The sequence below is a fragment of the Falco rusticolus genome, chromosome 7 (genome assembly GCF_015220075.1).
Source record: "Falco rusticolus isolate bFalRus1 chromosome 7, bFalRus1.pri, whole genome shotgun sequence".
In the NCBI taxonomy this organism is placed as follows: domain Eukaryota; kingdom Metazoa; phylum Chordata; class Aves; order Falconiformes; family Falconidae; genus Falco; species Falco rusticolus.
The window spans coordinates 17,499,103-17,518,096 of NC_051193.1; the positions used below are offsets into that span (position 1 = coordinate 17,499,103).

The following is an 18,994-nucleotide window of genomic DNA, read 5'->3' on the forward strand; positions in this document are numbered from 1 at the left end:
GTGTACCAAATTAAGGACTTTGACAAATACAGAGATTTAAGCAGTTATTGTCTCCCTTTCCCAGTATCCATTCTCAACAACACAGATTAGTTTACTATTTACCTGATATGAAACAAAAGTTTGTAAGTCAGAATACTAAAATAACCTAACTTGAAAATAATTGTTAAAGCAAGCTCTGACTTCCTGAATCAGCTTTAACAGCAGCAACCCGTAAATGTATAGTCTGAAGGATGAAAACACACTAGGGAGAGACAAGTACTTCCCTTGCAACAAGTAGTTAATTATGCCCAGGAAGAGGAGGGGTAACCAGGCTGCAGTCATTGATGGGTTATCTTTAACAGCTGTGCAGGTAATGGACTTGGTTCAGGTTACTTCTAAAAAACAAGCAGGAATAGACATCTTTCATGAAAATATCAAGATCAGTATCAATACAAATTATACCTATGGAAACCTTGAAAAAAGTGGAGGAAATATTCATACTTTGGAAAAATATGAGTGCTATTGTGGGGATAAATGCATGCCTTGAAACTTCATTCATTTTCTCTAGAGGTGAGTCAAAAGGTGTATGTCTTATATAAGACTTACTTTCTTAATGATTAGGTAATTAACCAGAAAAAGAATTAGGGAAATAAAAATGGCTAAGAACTTAACTAAAGCATATGTAAGCCTATTTTAGCTTCTGTTCATGTGTTACTAAGCATTTGTATCTGAATGGTTAGAAGATGGATGTTATTGCTGTACTGTGTATTTTAGGCAGGTACACAAGGTGATCTCAAAGAAATCAGAAAATATTATTTCATTACTGTAGATAATGTTGCTCTCAAAATACAAGTGAAGATAAAATCAAATATTTTGTCCCAAACAAAGACTCACAATTTTAGTTTTAAAACAGAAAAAAACCACCAAGAACTCAGAACTGCAAACTATTTCAAGTGAAACTCAGCAGCAATATAACTGATATAAACATATGATTGAAGATGACCATATAGCTACTGAAATTTATGATTGTAGACCGTAAGAAAGCAAATGCAAAAGGAGAAAGTATAGTTAAATTTAAAACTAAAACTTTACTGTAGAGATTAGTAACTGGTTGCTGACCTATTGTTCTCTGCCTGTGTTTGAAAACTAAATTTTCAAATGCAACTTGAGCATCTATAAATAGGAACCTGTGTAGGGATATAGATTTAATGCTACAAAAAAAGTATCTTGGAGCAAAGCCTGCCTTCTGTTGTCACTAAGACACACAAAAATATCTCTATGAAGTAGTTGGGTAATGCTAAGTTATATGAATATATGCAAGGCTTAAAGGAGTAAGCCTTACTGTGTTATAGCTAACTGTGGGAAGTCTGGCTTGCTTAATTCTACTTTGCAATTTTATCAAGTTGTGATTATAGCCAAGATGGACATGTACTGCTTACAGTTCTTCCTAAACTTTACTGAACTGCTACTTACTCCTTTTTAATGTTGTACTGATTCTTCTATCTGTACTGTGTAATCGAGAACTATGAAATTAGTTAAAATGGAATTATAGCTTTATAGTACAATAATCCTTAATGGGATGCCATTTTTAGAGTTCCATATCCTAGATATACTTTCCAATAAGAACGGTGTTCCCTTCTGAGTGCATGAGTCGACTTGAAAGCTACTGATGCAAAGATTGTTGTCAGCTGGAAGCTCTTTCAGTGCAGTCAGCTTCAGATCATCTGGCAGGTGCTATAACAAGGACAAGCTTTTGTAGCCCAGGTGTATGTAATATTGCTAATGTCACTTTGGCTTGATATGCAAGACTGTGGTAGCAGCTTCTACATCTAGGGCCTCACTGCACACAAAGATATTCCTAAAGAACTTGGGCTGCTGCGGTATAAATGAGTAACAGATATGTAAATCCTCCCTCAGAAGTTTCAAGTATCTTATGAACATATCATATACTTCCAATGCATGTTAAATTGTGCATGTTTCAGAAGTTACTTTTTTTGGTATTCTAGAGAACAGAAGCTGTTAATTACTCTTTCTTATCCTTCTTAACTACAAAAGAATGCAGAATAAAACTAGAAATCACCATCAGCATCCTTATCCCATATTCTTACAAGAATGCCCATTATCACAACTTCCTGAAAAGCGTATTTGAAGAAAGCAAAACAACAAAAAAATCACAGTTGTGTGGCAGTATACCACCCAAGTACAACTGCTTAATCTTTCTGTTTCAGATTGTTTTTAAGCATAAGATGTTAGTTCCAGCATGACTTGTTGCTAGTGGGGAGTGGGAACTGCTGATTTAAGAAGTCATAATACATCATAATAGAATGTAGTTATTTCCATTTTTCTTCCATAGTTTATTTTCAGTTATATTCAAAGCTGACAAAATCAACATTAATGATGAATGGTTAGGAATCAATGCAGATGTTCAGGACTGCCTATTGCAAACAAACATTTAGAAGATATCATTGTTTGTGTGTATATGGCCACACTTCAACTGCTATATAATTAACTGCTTTACACCAAATTCTGTAGCGAGATTTAATTTTACAGGAAATGCAAATCATCATTGAAATACTAGACCAATTTTAATGTATTTGGGCAGCATAATTGAGAGGAAAACATCTGTTAAGTAAAAGTGTCAGTGTAACTTTTGTTTTCTATTAAAAATCCTTGGGTTTTGATAAACCAGACTGAACAGCCCTTACATTTATCCAGCCTGTGCATTCCATTGCACATAACTGTCTTCTGTTGGTAAATTGACTGCAACAAGGTTAATTATTTTGGTCCTTATGGCTAGGAGATGTGGAGACCTACCAAGTTTGATGCACAATGCGTCAAAGTTTTGACCCAGGCTTTTCGCTTAGCTTGCCATATCCAAATATTGCTGGTCTTCTCATTATGAGACTTCTCTTCCAGTTTTCCCCTTCTGATTGTTCTTGTGTTGTGAACTGCACTGGTTCAGAGACCACAGCTGGGCACTATGTTGTAGAAACTGTCAATCAGTGTGATTTTCAGGCACTCTTAAGGCATTTGTCTGGTTTCCAAACTTTTTTGTTGTCTGCCACAGCGAATTAATGGTCTTCTAATTATCAGCTATGATTCCCATATCTTCTGATTTAATGCTTGTGTCCTAATCTTCTGGTTCTGCTTTGTTCTTGGTTTCAAAAAATTATAGTGATGTGTTTGTCTTCAACAAAACACATTCCTCATATGTTGTTCAGTTAGCAGTACAGATCGCTCCCAGTAGTATCTGCTGGTCTTTGCTACTCAGAATTCCTGTAAACTGCAAGTCATCTGGAGGCTTCAGTCAGTATTGAGAAACTGTTGTCTGCCAGGGGACCAAGTAATTTTGATAGATCTGTATAGAAATTTAATCATTTGTTGACTAAACTGGACCTATTGCTGTGTCAGCAGGAAGCGAACAGGTAAAGAAGCTGCTCCTACTGTGCCTGTCTGTGCGAGTCGTTATGTAGCACGAGCAGAAATGTATTGAACAGCCTTGTCTGCACTGCTCAGCAGTCTGATCACAGAATTATGACTTTCTAAAAGTCTCCCAAACCAGTTAAATATTTTTTGTCTGCCTCAAAACTTAAGAATTCCCTCGACCCTATTTACTTTCAGTTAAGGCAGAGAGAGCTGTTTTTCTCTGTTCCTTCTCAATCAATGTTGACAACCAGCTCTCTGTCTGACCTTGAGGTTAATTACCCTCAGAATTCCTAAGGTTAATTATTAACTAGTATTTCCAGTCTAGTTAACAGCTGCAGGATAGGTTGGGCTAATTACTAGTATCACTTGGCTGATTTACCTTACAATACAAAAAAGTGAATGATGTCAAAAGGAAAAAGGCTAAACCTGCAAATATTCAGCCTCTGAGACAAGGGCAGGGGAAGACAATCCTTTTCATACTTAGTTTGCATCATGTGCACTCAGCTGTGCCTATCAGAGAGAACATTTTTCTCCTCAGATAAAAGAGCATGATTCCAAAAGTCCAAGATAATTAGACAGTAATGTGTGAACCCAGGGATATCACTGAGGTATAATATAAATATACTGCAACTTTACTTAATAGACGGGATGCCACTGTCTTCTATAGATTGTACCTATAGAATTTTACTGTGTATTTTGATATTGTTACTTAACTGTTATTGTACAAGGCAGTATTTTTTTAGATTCTTGCAAGAGTGGTAGAGGCTATACTAAGTAGTAATAGGTAATTAATTTTAACCTGTCCTTAACAGCCATGAACTGAACTGGCATTTTTCAGCTTCAACCAACATTCCTCACAGGTGTGGTGAAATCGCTGAATAATGAAACCTCGTTATAATGGGCCTGTGTAACTGTACAGCTTCTGCGTGGGGGCAACAGATTGCATAACATATTCTTATTTCAAAGATTTTTTAGAGTTCTGTTAATGGTGCTTATGTGATCAAATGTAAGTTTTGTTGTGGTGGCTTTTTTCGGGGGGGGGCGGGCATGTTGTTTCGGAATGTTGTGGGGTTTTTTTCTTCCCTTGTAGAGCTTTATTCCAAGCCTTGAGAGGAATAAATGGTTCCAAGATGTCTTGATGTCTTCTTAGTAACACACTTAGTGCAGCTTGCAAAGACTTGGTGACAGTGCTAGTTCTGTGTCTGAAAAGGATATGCCTTTACTGAAGGAATTCAAAGGTTTCTTTTTTTTTTTTCCTCTCTTGGTGGTTTGAGTGGTTTTTGTTGTTGCTGTTTTCTTTTCTTGCCATTCAGTGTCAAAGACCTTGTAATCCTGATTTATGAACCACTATAACTGGGAAAGATATTCCTTTACCAATACTTTTTTATAGCATGTTAATAATATATGGAACAGAAATCATGTCTTTTCAAGCCAGTATACTCTTCAAATTAATGGAACCCCCTGTAATCCAAAGGGGATACTGCGAGTCTGTCTTCTCTGCTTGAATATAGCTTGATTGCTTCAGAATGCCTGAATAGGTGGGAATTGTTTCAGAACTGCAGTTTAATATTTTTGTTACAGCAGAGCAAATCAGCATATGGAGATACTGCCATGTGTTTCACTGTAGTTACTGTCTAGTGCCTGCTTATTTTTTCCTGTATACTAAACCAAGCATATGTATGCTGTGTTCTAACTTTACAGCCAAATCACTGTCAGGTCTGGGCACTCTTCACTGTAAACATTGTTTTGTTTTATCAGCTAACAGCCCAAGTAGAGTGTGGCGGGGCAGTTTGAAATTAATAGGGAGAAGATGGAAGAGAAATGTGTTTCTTTACCCTTATCTTCAATTGTAATGAAAATAAGACAAAACAGTAGTTATAAAAACTTAAGTATTTTCAGTTTGTTATATTTGATTTTAACATTCAAACCCTAGGAGAGAAACAAAGCTGTTTGAAATAGGAATATCAGGTTTTCTGAGATTTTTACTTTTATTTACCTTCTGGAGAAAGTGAACTGGAGTTGAAAATAGATGTCAATAATGGAAAAATACATTAGAAGATTATCTCAAACCTGGTCATCCCCTGCAACAAATATTGATCTAGCTCATGGTGTCAAGTCATTCATCGGACATGAGTAAAATAAATGTTCCATATTAAATAATATGGCTAGATAGATCATAATGAAGTATTTTCCTCCATTATTTTGCATAGTTTGTTTGGATTTGGTACTGACAAAGCAAAGGCACTTGTGAATCCACGTGCTGAAACAGTACTTACTGAACAGCCTGTCATATAGAGTAGGAGGATGAGTGTGTGACTTTGGATCAGCTCTTTTCTACTAAGTGTAAAGTTACTGTTACACTAATTACCAGGATAAGTTTTCTTGACTTTATGTAAAGAATAGCCTCCACAGAGCTAATTTTTTCCAGTATGTAGAGGATACTATATACAGAGGAAATACAGAACAAATGGATGATGGTTCTAGCTGGCTTTGATTTGCTTGTCCATAGACTTATCTAAGGTCTTTTAGTATTTCTTTTTTTCCCCATACTTTGCTGTTCTAAGTACTTTTTTTTTTCTGCCCCCACTTCTCCAGGAGAAATAAAGATCAAGCTGATGAAAGTAATTTCGCAAAAGCAAGATGGGCCAGGGCTATTCAGAAGGTAAGAGCTGCTCTTAAAACTACTGATGTGTTACTATAATTTAAAGAATTTTCTCAGATGGAAGGGGCATTTAGTGTAAGGTTTCTAGTTCCTGTAAACCGCTATTCAGTTACAGTGGGATCTGAGGGTGTGACTGAGTTTCTGACAGTAGAGACAGTTCCTTACATTGGTCCTTAAATCTGTGTGGTTCCCTGGCCTTGGGGTATTTTGTTTCTTCTGAAACAGAAAGAGGATGAGATTCTGAAACTTTCTTTAGAGGCATGGGAAATGATTATAGTTTGGCCATCTTATCTGTGTTGCATATTAATCCAGAAACCATAACTTCAGCATCTATTTCTGAAAAAAATTTTATATTAAGAAACATCAGTACTTCAATAATATTTAATATAAATGGGTTTTAAAACATTGTTTTGATATTTTTTCCTAGAAATATCTTGTAAGTTCTACTGATGATACCACTGCCTAAGCAGACATTTTTTTATTAGATGTGATAATTAAGGGAAATTATCCTGATCACTTGCTTTGTTTATGTGGTCAGCATAGGTACCAAGTATTTTCTTCTTCACTGTTGCTCCGAAACTGTACAAACTATGGCCTCACATGAGCAGCTGGGAATTCAGACATAATCAGGTTTTGCCAAGTAGTACTATCTCTTATGTCAGTTCCATGCCACTCCTGGTTAATGAAAGGGAGCTAATAATCCAACTCTTAAAATCCCATTTTTTGCACTGAACTGTTTGACATTAGCTGCTGGTAAGGTTTGGTGTGGCAGGCAAGCACAGCAGGGTGGTCTCTCCACATGGCTCTTTCTCGCAGTGCAGTTACAGCTCTACATGGAACAAAGTTGTTCTCCCTGTGCTGGCAGCCTCAGTCAGTATTAGTCTCTCTGAAAGGGCTGTATGTAGCAGGAAGGTTGTAGACCTAGAGGAACTGAATCCATTTGCTGTAAGTCGGGCATTAGTGCCTTAAGTAAATGTTTCTTAATTTTCCATGAAAAGGAAAAGAGACCAGTGAATATCACTGGTCAAAGCAGGAAGAAGTCATGTGCCTAAGCTGAGGTAGTCAGCAATCCAAGAGAATGTACACTAGAGATACTCCCAGAACTCTACATGAGGCAACACCTGTATTTAAAAAAAAATATTCTATGTTTCTGGGGGTAAAAAAGTGTTAAAAGTAGCAATATATAATTATCTGTTGTCATTAACTAAATGGGCTTTTTTAAGGTGTGGTGTTGGGTGGGGTTTTTGTGTTTTCTTGGGGGTTTTTTTTGCTTTTTCTGTAATTCCTTTTAAATACATCAATTGTTTTAAAGCAACCAAGCCTTTTTGAAGCAATGCTTATGAAGCAGCTGTCTCCACTGTCCAGTATTTAAGTGGTAATTATTTCACACAGCTTTTTGGGATTGGTGTTTTGAAAGAAGTTTGAGATAAGTTGTATGAGACTTTGGATCTTAACTCCCCAAGGTCTAATAAATAATTTGTGGATTAAAATCTGCTCCTGTTCAGCGTTCACACAGTCTGTTGTACAGGAGGAAACTAGCTTATACTGGGGAGTTGTGTCTTGAGTTCGAAAGTAAAAATACAGAAAAAGAATGCCATCAGTTGCCTTCCAGCCTTGACACTACTGCAAATTTACTGCTGATAACTTCTGAGAAACACAGAAGTTTTGTCTTTAGTGTGTACAATGACCTACCAAAAAACTTAAAGGTCACGGATTTACCTTCCTGTTTCACTTGTGTGTAGGCTTTTTGGAAAATACTGCTTGTTCTTGAGTGCCGTGCTGTCCAGTGCCACTTTATGCTTTTACAGTAAAGCCAAACCTGTTTAGTGGTAAATACTAATCAAACCCATCTGAGATGCAGCTTCATCAGTTCCTTTGAGCTATTTTTTTCCTGCTTTTTTGGGAATCAATTCAGTTTTCTTTTTTACTGAGTTCTGTTGCCTTTGTGATAATTCATAGACTGAGCCTGTGTGAAAAAAGTGGGAAAAAGATCTGTTTATACTGGGGTCTTGTGGGAAGAGTGTTTTTCTGATTCACATGATCTCAGTTTCTGCATCCTACTTTATCACTGGTTTGATTTTTTTTTAATTTTATTTTTTTTGAAGCTGAATGTTAGCTCATTAGAGGAAGTAGGCAGGACAAGTCCTGGCCTAACTGTCATCAAAATGCCAAAGAATCCAGGTTTTTTTGTAGACGGAGACTACTGTAGTCTTAAGATGCTTTTACAGAATCTCTCTGTGAACAGTCATCCTTTTGTCTAATTGTCTAGTCAGTGGGATAAATTTATTTCCAAGTTTAAAAGCAAATAAATAATGTGATGTGGTCAGTAACTTCATGATTTGATGAATCAGCTGCATTTCATTCATATTTTGAAAGAAGTTTTGAATGAAGGAATGTTAATATGCTTCTTCCTACTGCCATTCTTCAAAGTAGTTTTGAGTTTGACAGTTAGAAGATGGTTAAGTAAACAAGTTAGCATGCATGAGTGGGAATCTTGGGTTGTCACTGTGCCATTGAACTGTTTTTTGTAGCAAAGTAGTCAGATTAACTCACCACACTGAAATAAGGAAAAATTACTCAGCAGTTAATCTAGTATTACGTTGGGGCTGAAAGATGGTGATGAAGTTATTGTAAGTCTTTTAAAGAGTTTGAATATCAGGTGGATGGGAGATGTAATCAAATATCTCATGTGCAAGTCTTTCTGAAAAGAAGTGGAAAATTTCTGTAAATATTTAAAATGTCATTTAAATCCTGAATTACTGTTTCATTGTAAGCTTGTTAAATTTTGGTCTTCATATGCTTCTAATTTGGGACATTGGAGACTATGAAAACCCAGCTCTTGAACAGCTGAGTTGTCTTGCAAGGAGACATGTAGATATTAGAGGGGAAAAACTTTAATCTAAAAAGTATTTAAATCGTTCTGATGCTGTTTAACTGAACATTATATTAGGAATTTCCCATGGTAATAGAAATAGTCATACAGGGAAATGGGCACCTTTTGTGTTCTCAGTTGGGTGGCTTACGTTCTTACCATGATGCCTGCACCAAGCACATGCCTAATGCTGAAGGCAAGTCAGAGCTTAGTTCTAAACCTTGTCTTAATAAGCGGCCTTTTTTTAGTGAAAATTAGATGTGTTTGTAATGCAAAGTTACATGCTAGCATTTTATTCAACCAAGCTTCTGTTTTTTCTGGGCCTGTGCACACATTAAGAGACCTTGCACAAAGCAAAATAAAATGTTTGGCCTGATTGCTTGTTATAACAGATTAGTAGTTTGCTTTAACATTAAGAGTTTATTTAACTTCATTTTAACCTACAAATTGAGTAAGATTTTTCTTCTGATAAAGTTATTGTGCCTGAAATATGCTTATGATCTTAGTGCTTTATGCTTCAGTGGCTTAGTTATGTGTGTTGCCTTGGTCTTTTGGCTTTTCTTCCTGAAGATAAACTGATTTTCAGAAACATACTAGTAACATCTCATCGTTGATTTAGTACAATTGATGTGACATTAAATGCTATTCTTTGCTTAGAAAATCTGAGAGGCATGGAAGATGAATCTCTGCCAATGCCTAATCACAATAAGCTTTACTCTTGGAATTGGCTAAAAAAGGACCATCGACAAAAAGAACAAGCAGCACAAGAAGATCAGGAAACTAAACATTCCTGATGTATTTTACAGAAGATGTAATATTCATAGAGCCTCATAACGGAGGCAAATGAACAGATAAAGCAAAATAAGTAATTTTCCACAGAAAGTAATCCCTGTGTGTAGGTATTTATGCTGTAAGATCTTGCTTCCACAAGAAGGGAACTGTTACTATCCTTAACGAACTGGAAAAAGAAATCATGACCTTTAGTAAGCACAAGGAAGGCTTTTAAGCATTAGAGCAGGGTGTAGGTAACATATCCATCACTGGAGGCCTTTAGAGAACAGAGAAGTAACGGTAATTTTTTTTTTGTATTTTTTAACTATTCTTGGAGGCTTAGGAACGTAGGTTTAGCTTGGAACAGAGATGAGTGTGTGTGTGTGTAGTTTTCTCAAGTGGATGATCTTTAAAATAGACAATAACAAAATACCTCCCGTGAAGTAGTAGTGGAGCACTATTGCTTCAAGTATTTCTTCACAGCTGAAACAAACCTGAATTCTTACTGTACTAGAAAATATACAGGTGGCTTAAGTTCCAGTAAGAATATTTGGAGTGCATGCTTTTGATCCTAACCTATGGAAATAAGAAATTGAATTAGGCAGTTCTGATCAAAGGTGGGATGACATCCAGTGGTTCACCAGAGGCATTGTATGACCAGACAGGAAAAGTGCCAAACTGTTGTTGGAGAATGTATCTTTCTTTATGATAAATTGCCTCGGTGTCTCTGAAATAACAATAGTTAGACCTTGTTGCAATCATATAGGATATAGCAATACTAAGATAAAACTATTGGGGAAATCCCTCCCATGTTTGGGAGGGGAGAGGAGTTAATCATTTGAGGGAAAACTGTAAATCAGAAATGAATAGCTTTTAAAAAGACAGTGCAGGACTAGATAGGGTTCTTTAATTGCTGCTCTGCTTATTGATTAAAAAAAACAAAAATCCAAACCAGAATTCTTTTACAGTAATCCAATCCTAGTATCTGTGTTTCAGTTTCATGTTCACTGTGCTGCTAGAAACAGTAACAGGTGGAGGTTTTTTTTGTTTGCCTTAGCTCTTTAACAGATTTGAAATGAGTGATATGAAGTACTGGCAATAATTATAAAAAGATGCATTTAGAGGTTTGGGGTTTTGGGGGGTTTTTTGTTTGTTTGTTTTTTTAACACAGTGGTAGCCTTGAGTACTATCAAATGGATTTTCCCCTTTCCTCTCTCCGACGCCAGTTTTGTACATCACTTCGATTATATCTTTAGCTACTAATCCTATGTGTGGTAGAGACTGTTTTGCTTGACTCACTTGAATAAATAATGGTCACTTCTCTGAGATGGATGTGCTTTTTTATAAAATACAGAGCATAGTAATTGATTCCTAAGGCTAACAATAAGCAGGAGACTACTCATGTGAGTTACCCCTTGTATCATTCCACAGCTGTGCTGAGTATTGGAAACAAAACGTGACAAAATAGTGGCGCTATATTGACTGGTCTTATAACTTGGAGTTCAACAGTGATACTGACACAGATTTGCCTAGGCAAATCTTCCCTGTTTGCTTTATTTCTTAGTTTGCAAAATGAGTATAGCATATCTGTATATAGTTTATGCCATTAAATTAAAAAAATATTGGTATGTGTTACAATATTTTAGAAAAAGATTATATAGAATTAACTATTCACTGTGTATTGTTCTTACGCTGTTCTTTGTGATTCATGGTTAACTATATGGTGGATGCAGTGGTGATGCTCAGTGTGAGAACACTAACTAACAGAGAGAAGTTAATCAGTAGCTGAGTTCTGTCAGCACTATTGATTTACTGTCTTATTGAGAGAAAAGCCATGATAAACTAATAGTAAAGCAGGAATTACACAGTGACATCAATAGGAGTTTAGGAGTGGGTAACCAGAAATCATTCTTTGTTTGGGAGCTATGGGGCTCTGAGATTAATGCAAAGCTTCCCTTTAAAAGATTTCAATAGGCCGAAAGAAATTGCTATTTTTTTAAAAGCCATCTTTCATTTGAACAATTTCTTGAACGCTGCATTCCAGGTAATATTTTGTATGCAAATGTGTCTTGAAGTGGGAATAAACAGGTATGTCCTTTCCATGAAGTGTTAATAATAGATATTTTGTATCCTGATGCAATTCAAAAGAAATGAGTGTTCAAGTGACAAGCAGCATATTGATTGGGCTAAATGGCTGTCAGCAAACAAGCTTCTTTTATTAAAGTTTTGTGAGTTTATTTCAAGGATGACATATTTAAAAAGTGGCAAACTGACAATTTGAAAACAAAGAGATGTTGAAGTGCACTTTCTTTTCAATTAAGTGAATTTAGTATCAGTGTAAGTTTGTCAATTTTAAGATATTTTGACAATGTTTTAAAATATCAATTGACGCTATGAGGAAGCTCAAAATACCTGAGGAGTTAAAAGACTTTCTGGGATGTCTTTTCTTTATGAATCGCTTATTTTTTGTTGTTATTATGTGAAGAAAGATATTGGTTGGTTATATCAAGCAGTTCTACTACTGTGGTACAAGTGATCTTGACTATCTTGTGCCTGAACTGTTAGAGTTTACATGAAGATGGTAAAAAGGTCACTGTGGGGAGATTGGACTAACATTTCTAAGATCACTTCATAGTTGACCCTGCAGCTTTCAAAAAGTGGAATTTAGGAAGTTTACTTTGACAAAACTGATAAAGGCAGAAGTTCAAGAGTGTATCTCACTTGTGTTGTGGCCATTGAACACGCAACAAGGAGTACAGTGCTTGCAAATAGCATCAATTATTTCCTCAAAGAGAAAATGTGAGATTGATTTCATCTTCGTTTATGGCTTCAAAAATCATGCAATGACTTCATCCTGATTGCAGCCTAGAATACATGGTTCTATGCAGAGATAATGGATTAGAAATTCAGCTAATAGGTCAGGATCACAACCCTCTTATCAGAGGCATGAAGGAAAGTCATAAAAAGCAATACATCTAACTGCTAGTTGTATGGAAGTTTTGTGCTGCCCTTTTGGTAAATTATCTAGCAAAGCTTAACTGTAACTGGATTATGTTTTAACTTAAAATTTATTCTACCACCTTATCTTTCATGTCTTATGGCTTTTGTGTAGGATATGTACTACGTAAAATGATAAAATCACATTTACCTTAACTTTGACAAAAACCCCTGATTTTGTTTCTCTTATTTCCTATCTTTTTAAGTAAACTCACTAGCACTTTTTTTGTTGTTGTTGTTTGTTTTTTCCCTTGGAATTACTTCCTCTGAAAGTTTCTCAGTGGAAAAATGTATCAAAAAGACAAAAGAATTTTGAAGAAAAGAAAATGGAGATGCCTTTTATCAGAATAAAGTTAACTTATTTGAAGGCTTATTTTAACTTTTATGGTATTGTGAGTTTAGGTATTTTATGATTTATTCCTCTTCTCCTTTAAATTGGTGTAAAAGTTAAAAATTGCTTTCTTCAGTTAATTGGAGGTATTAAGAATGATAGACCCTGGAAGAAACCTTTATGAGCTGCTGCACCATTATTTGAGAATTCTGTTTAAGCAAGGTCAGAAAAAAGAATTATCACTTTGCTTTCCTCTTCAAAAAGTGAGATAGCATGATTCACGATAGATGTTAAGAAAACTAAGCTTTCTCTTTTGACTGTCATAAGAGAAAATAAACAAGTGTAACATGCTCGCTTCGATAACTGAATTTCAATTCTGTCCTTTGCTTCAGAGTTCAAAAAGGGACCATGGTAACATTCTTCCCTTTCCTTCTGTTTCAGTATCTATTTTGAGTAACCATGTTACAGCATTTTGCAGGTTGTTTCTGGACTCATGTTAAATGACTTATTACTGGTTTTATTGGTAGCCTGTAGCTAAGTCAACGTGCTATAGAATTATACAGCTCCTGGAGCATATTTGTAATTGAATTATAGAGCATCTTGTGAACATTTGAGGCAATCCTTGGAAGACTGAAACTCAGCAGGGTTCTTATCAGAGAAAGTTTACAAGTGAGAATGTGTGCTTCACTTAAAACAGGAAAAATAAACCAATTAGTATTAATCAGTTGGGCTGTTCTTTAAGGGCACCATCCTGTGGAGGCAAAAGCTGGCTTTTGAAATGCAGTACTGAAGGTACTGAAAGATGAATATGTAGGTTTGCAAAGGTGAGAATCCATGGCATTAAAGAAAGTTGGGGTGGTTAATTATAAGAATTGGTGGAGTACTGAACATGATGGCAAGAAAGGGAAAGAAGTCCCAGGATGAGGAGAGAGAAATACTGGAATGACAAGCAATCATGTCAGTGGGAGATCTAGGATAGGAAAGAAAGCTGAGAGTAGCCAAGAACGGAGCACTAATAAAGTCAGGATCTTGACAAAGAGAATGACTGGTCATACACTGAAAAGCTAATGAAATACAGTGATGGAATCCAAGCAATGGCTCAGAGAAAAAAAAAATATTAAAAAAAGATATCTAGGACAGCAAACTACCTTGGTTCCAGGTTTACTGATGTAACCCGTTTCTCTGGCAATCCTAGCACTGTGAGCAGGACTGTTGCAAGCATTCAGCTTATCCTTGCAGCGTCTGCCTTAGAGTTCCTACTTCATCATTACAGTTCTTTCTTGTGATCTACACTCCTTACCAATTTTCAGATGTGTGGGGTTTCTTGTTCTAATTCACTACCAAAGAAATTTTTCTTTTCCAGTTGGGTGGTGTGCTCTTTATTGCTGAATCTTTCCATGCTGCTGCCAGTCATGGCAAGTCTCGAGACTACTTTTAATTAGTGCTTTTCGTAGTGCTGTTAGGTATATACTTGAATTTAAGTATGGAATGGAGATGCTGAACTCTCCCACTCTAGGTCAGTTTTGTTCCAGTGAGTTTTACCATATGCAAAGAGATTCTGCAAACAACATAAATATGACTTCAGAGTGTAGAACAACTATTTAGTACTTAATATGAACAACAGAAGGCTAGGATTAGGAGGTTACTAGGCTAGTCATTGATACGTGCATCACCCTGATAAGACCGAGTGTTTCTGCTCTATTTTCATGCTTTACTGGGATGGGAAAGCAGGGAATGGTTTCCTCTGCCACTCCTTGAAATGGGCTGATCATTGCTGATAGTGAATTGCCATCTTTAGATTCTCTTTTCTCCCTCCTCTCCCATTTTATTGCTTTTCTTATCAGTATGCTACCTCTTCTTGAGCTGCTAGCTACACCACCACCACCCTACCCAACCCCCCCCCTTTTTTTTTTTTTTTTGGTCTCCCGCTCTGGTCCTTGTCTTGCTCACGTCATAATTACAGCTTCCCCTGTAAAGCTCAGCTGAAGTCAGACGTCTGTACTGTATTTGAGGAGACCTTGGATCAAAGAAAATGAAATCCCAGGCTGAAGGTAACAACCAGTTCCTCAGCTGGGACTGGAATGCATGCACCTATAGACCCGAGACAGGAAAGCTCCAGGACAGTCTAATGCATGTAGTTAGGTATGAGGCAGCACTTGCATATTATAAGGGCTGTTTTGTCTGGAACCAAGGTGTAAAGAATCAGTGCAAATAAATTACTTTACAAGTCAATTTTTATTATTCCCTCTTAATAATGGGGCAAATGTGAAAAAGCAGATAAATTATGTTACTCTAAATTCATTATACTTTCCTGTCAATATCACCAGTAATAAGTTTATACATAATTTTAAGAGAGTAAAAATAAATATTGAATAATGTAGCCAATAATTGACAATTTTATGATAAAAGATAAAAAGGTAAGGTTTTTCCTGAAAGGTAATGCTAATGTGAGTCCTTGGCCATTTTACATTAATTTCTTTAAAGACCAGCTTATTCTTCTGCATAAAGTACAAAGCTGCATAATTAGTTTTATTGTGGTTGTGGAAGAATAATGAAGATCATATTCTGTCAAACCTTTTGGTGTTTTCTTCCAGAATCAGAGACAGTTTAGTAGAACAATAATCTGATTAGATATTTCAAAACAGAAATATTGTCTTTTCTATGATTAGTGAAGAGTTTAATGCTCTAATGATAGTATCTGTAAGAGATCACTTACTGCAGAAGATGTTATAATTATGGCAAAGCATAAAGGGACACAATAATAGAAAGCAAAGCATCAAGCAAAAACCAGTTCCTTACACAAGAAGTGGCAACTGAGTCAGAGTCTTAATTTTAAAATCCTTCTTTGGAAAACATTTTACATTCCTAGAAGAAACCCAAGTAGTCTCTATATTGAACCATTCCTAGAGAGCAACAAAGAACAAAATAGTCATAAGGAAAGCACAAAATGAGAGGATTACATTTCAGGAGAACGTTACCACTTCAAATACATACCGTTATGACTCCGGGTGCTTGTATATCTGGATGGGGAGAAAGCTCCCCTTATCCTCCTGACATAGGCTCAGTTATTGGCCCTTCTTGATTTTTTTTTTTTTCTTTTAGTAGTTGTTGGGATTCCCCTGGCTGCCCCCCTGTATTTGCTTTTTGTTTTGATCCCATCTTGTGGTTCTTTCTGAAATCAGGGCCAACTTTTGTTTAAATTGCAGCCCACAGTAAGGTGTCATCGTGATTGTAAATTGTTTGCCTTTTGTCTGCTAATTGCTATTTTTTTAAAAAATCCCCAAAGTAGTTTTACTTCACCTAACAGATTTCAAACTTCATGATTTTATAAACCTAGCAATTGGTTTAAGGAAACAGTGTTCGGAAAAGTTTTCATGTGGAATAAGAAATGGCTTTAGCCTTTGTAACTTCAGGAACTCCGACACACTTAGGACAGTCTTCTGAAGTAAAATCCAAACCAGCTGGTGGATCCTGTGCACTTATGAAATACCAAGATTTCTGTCGCATGCATAGTTATATTTTCTTTCTCCCTCTTATTACAGTCGTCTCCTTAGAAGGAAACATTAAGCTTTACATTAAAGAAAATAATAATTGTCAAGAAAAAAATACCTTGTGTGGAGAAAAATATCTTTAAAACTCTGTGTGCTGCTGGAAAAAAAAGGGTGTGGAGATGCAATATTCTAGACAATTCCCTCTGTTTTTTGTAGAGTAGAATATCTATTAAGAGCTGTAGGAGAACTTTCCATAGGTCAAAACAAAACTCGGCAATGTGATCGCCTCTTGAATTCCCCGGGGCTGGCTCCGACCGTGTTGCTACCTCATTTGAAACGGTGCCCGCCGCGCCGCACGGCCGCCAGCAGGGGGCGCGCTGGGAGCGGCACGGCCGCCACCATCCCCCTCCCCGCTCCCGGCACCCTGCAGGCGGCCGGGGGGAGCTTCCCTCCTGCTCCTCCCCGCCCCCCCACTCTGGTTAGGTCAGAGTATTACGATTTCAGAACTAACACAGTTACTGCCTTTCGTTCCATGAAAGCAAAGAAACAGCCAGCCCTTAACTGGGGCGGGCGGGGTGAGGGGTGGGGGTGGGGCGGGGGGTGAGAGAAAGAGCTTAATTCTGTGGCAGCTTTTTCAACTTTCGGCCTAAAATCCATCATGAAATGTAAATGACTTCCAAATTGTTCCATCGGTTTATAATCGCCACTGTTTCAATATAGTCAAATAATATCTATAACAGTTATATGTTATTTAATACTGGGTTTATTACTTGAACATAGCAATGGAAATTAGTGAAACATTTTCACTAGGCAAGACTTGTATTCCTAAAAATGCCAAGAATCATCTCTGAAAGCCATGGCCACATAATCCTGGCAACAGGCAGGCAGAATAGCTGTTCTCTCCATGAAGGCTAATAGCTGTTCATTGGCCTTGGGTGTTTTGTTTGGGGTGTGGTTTGGGTTTTTTGGGGGGGAGACAGGGGTATTTAGTGGGTTTTTGTTGTCAGTTTGATGGGGTTTTGTTGTTTTTCTCAGTTTGGTGGGTTTTGTTGTTTTTCTCAGTTTGGTGGGTTTTGTTGTTTTTCTCAGTTTGGTGGGTTTTGTTGTTTTTCTCAGTTTGGTGGGTTTTGTTGTTTTTCTCAGTTTGGTGGGTTTTGTTGTTTTTCTCAGTTTGGTGGGTTTTGTTGTTTTTCTCAGTTTGGTGGGTTTTGTTGTTTTTCTCAGTTTGGTGGGTTTTGTTGTTTTTCTCAGTTTGGTGGGTTTTGTTGTTTTTCTCAGTTTGGTGGGTTTTGTTGTTTTTCTCAGTTTGGTGGGTTTTGTTGTTTTTCTCAGTTTGGTGGGTTTTGTTGTTTTTCTCAGTTAAGATATAGGGATTGGCTAGGATTCTGTAACGAACTGCAACATCTCTGTACACAGTCAGTATTCTCCTGTTCCTTTTACGTGTGGGGTTTATTCTCCTTAACACTGTGTTTGTGAAGTACAGTAAATCAGTGTGAACCCTTAAATGTGTGATTCTTTAAGGCCAGCTTCATCAACATGTGAGGTTACTGGCAAGTAACAAAACGCAGGTAGCCCGCGCGTGCAAACTGCTCCTTTGTGTTGGTTTATTGAAGGCTGATGAATAGTAGTTTCCTTTCAGTTGTTGGTTTACAAGTGTCTGGGCTACCAGAACTGTGAGAATTCTAGCCTCCATACAGAATGAACACCTCTACTCATACATTTACTATAGGAAGTTCTTAGCATCATATCTATGAAAGGGCTGTGTGACACAGAGATATAACATACCTTTGTTGCAAAGGTAACTCCAGCTGCAAGTAATGAGTATGTACTTACACATGAAACTAGATTCTTGATTGGTCAGCATCATTACAAGCAAAGTCAGCCTTTTGCTGGCTTGGCCAAGCTCTGTGTGGAATTTTAATTCCAGAGCAGATAAGTCGTGATTAGTTCTGAGGATTTGGATTGATTTTTGGTTTGGTTTTGGTTTTCCATCTTAAATATCAATTGAATGATTCATTTGGCAGAGCAAGATTCCCTGCTTATGCTGGGCTATCAAATAAGTGGTTTCAAACTGAAACATTCAACATCTGGTGACATAACAGATTAGTATAAGCAGAGTCTTGCTTGAAGATGACGATATTAGTTGAAGTGTCATGAATTAACACTACTTACAAACCGGATTTTATTAAATGACAAACCCTTATATTTTTGGAAAACATTTCCAATATTTACTGGTTTTACCATCTGTAGTCTCAAGACCATTTGCTTAATCCTGATAAAAACCCTATTTATTTCTGTTGTAAGTGTGTATCTGCTGTGGGTGGCCATGCTTGATTAGGCTGCCTCATTTTTCTTGATTTTTTTTTTTTTTTTTTTTAATCCTTACATGAGCAGTCCTGGTGATTTTGAGAGTCATTATTATTACATCACATGAGTATTAATATCAGTGAAATTTCCTGTTGTGC

The 18,994-nt window shown here is 36.8% G+C and overlaps 1 protein-coding gene across 1 annotated transcript in view; it reads left to right on the plus strand.

The window, feature by feature from the left end:
• Nucleotides 1-18,994, plus strand: part of UNC13C (unc-13 homolog C) — a 234,202-nt gene that overhangs the window by 25,746 nt on the left and 189,462 nt on the right. The window contains exon 5 of the mRNA XM_037395055.1: nucleotides 6,001-6,067. Within this exon, the coding sequence (XP_037250952.1) occupies nucleotides 6,001-6,067 (67 nt within the window). The remainder of the gene's footprint in view (nucleotides 1-6,000; nucleotides 6,068-18,994) is intronic.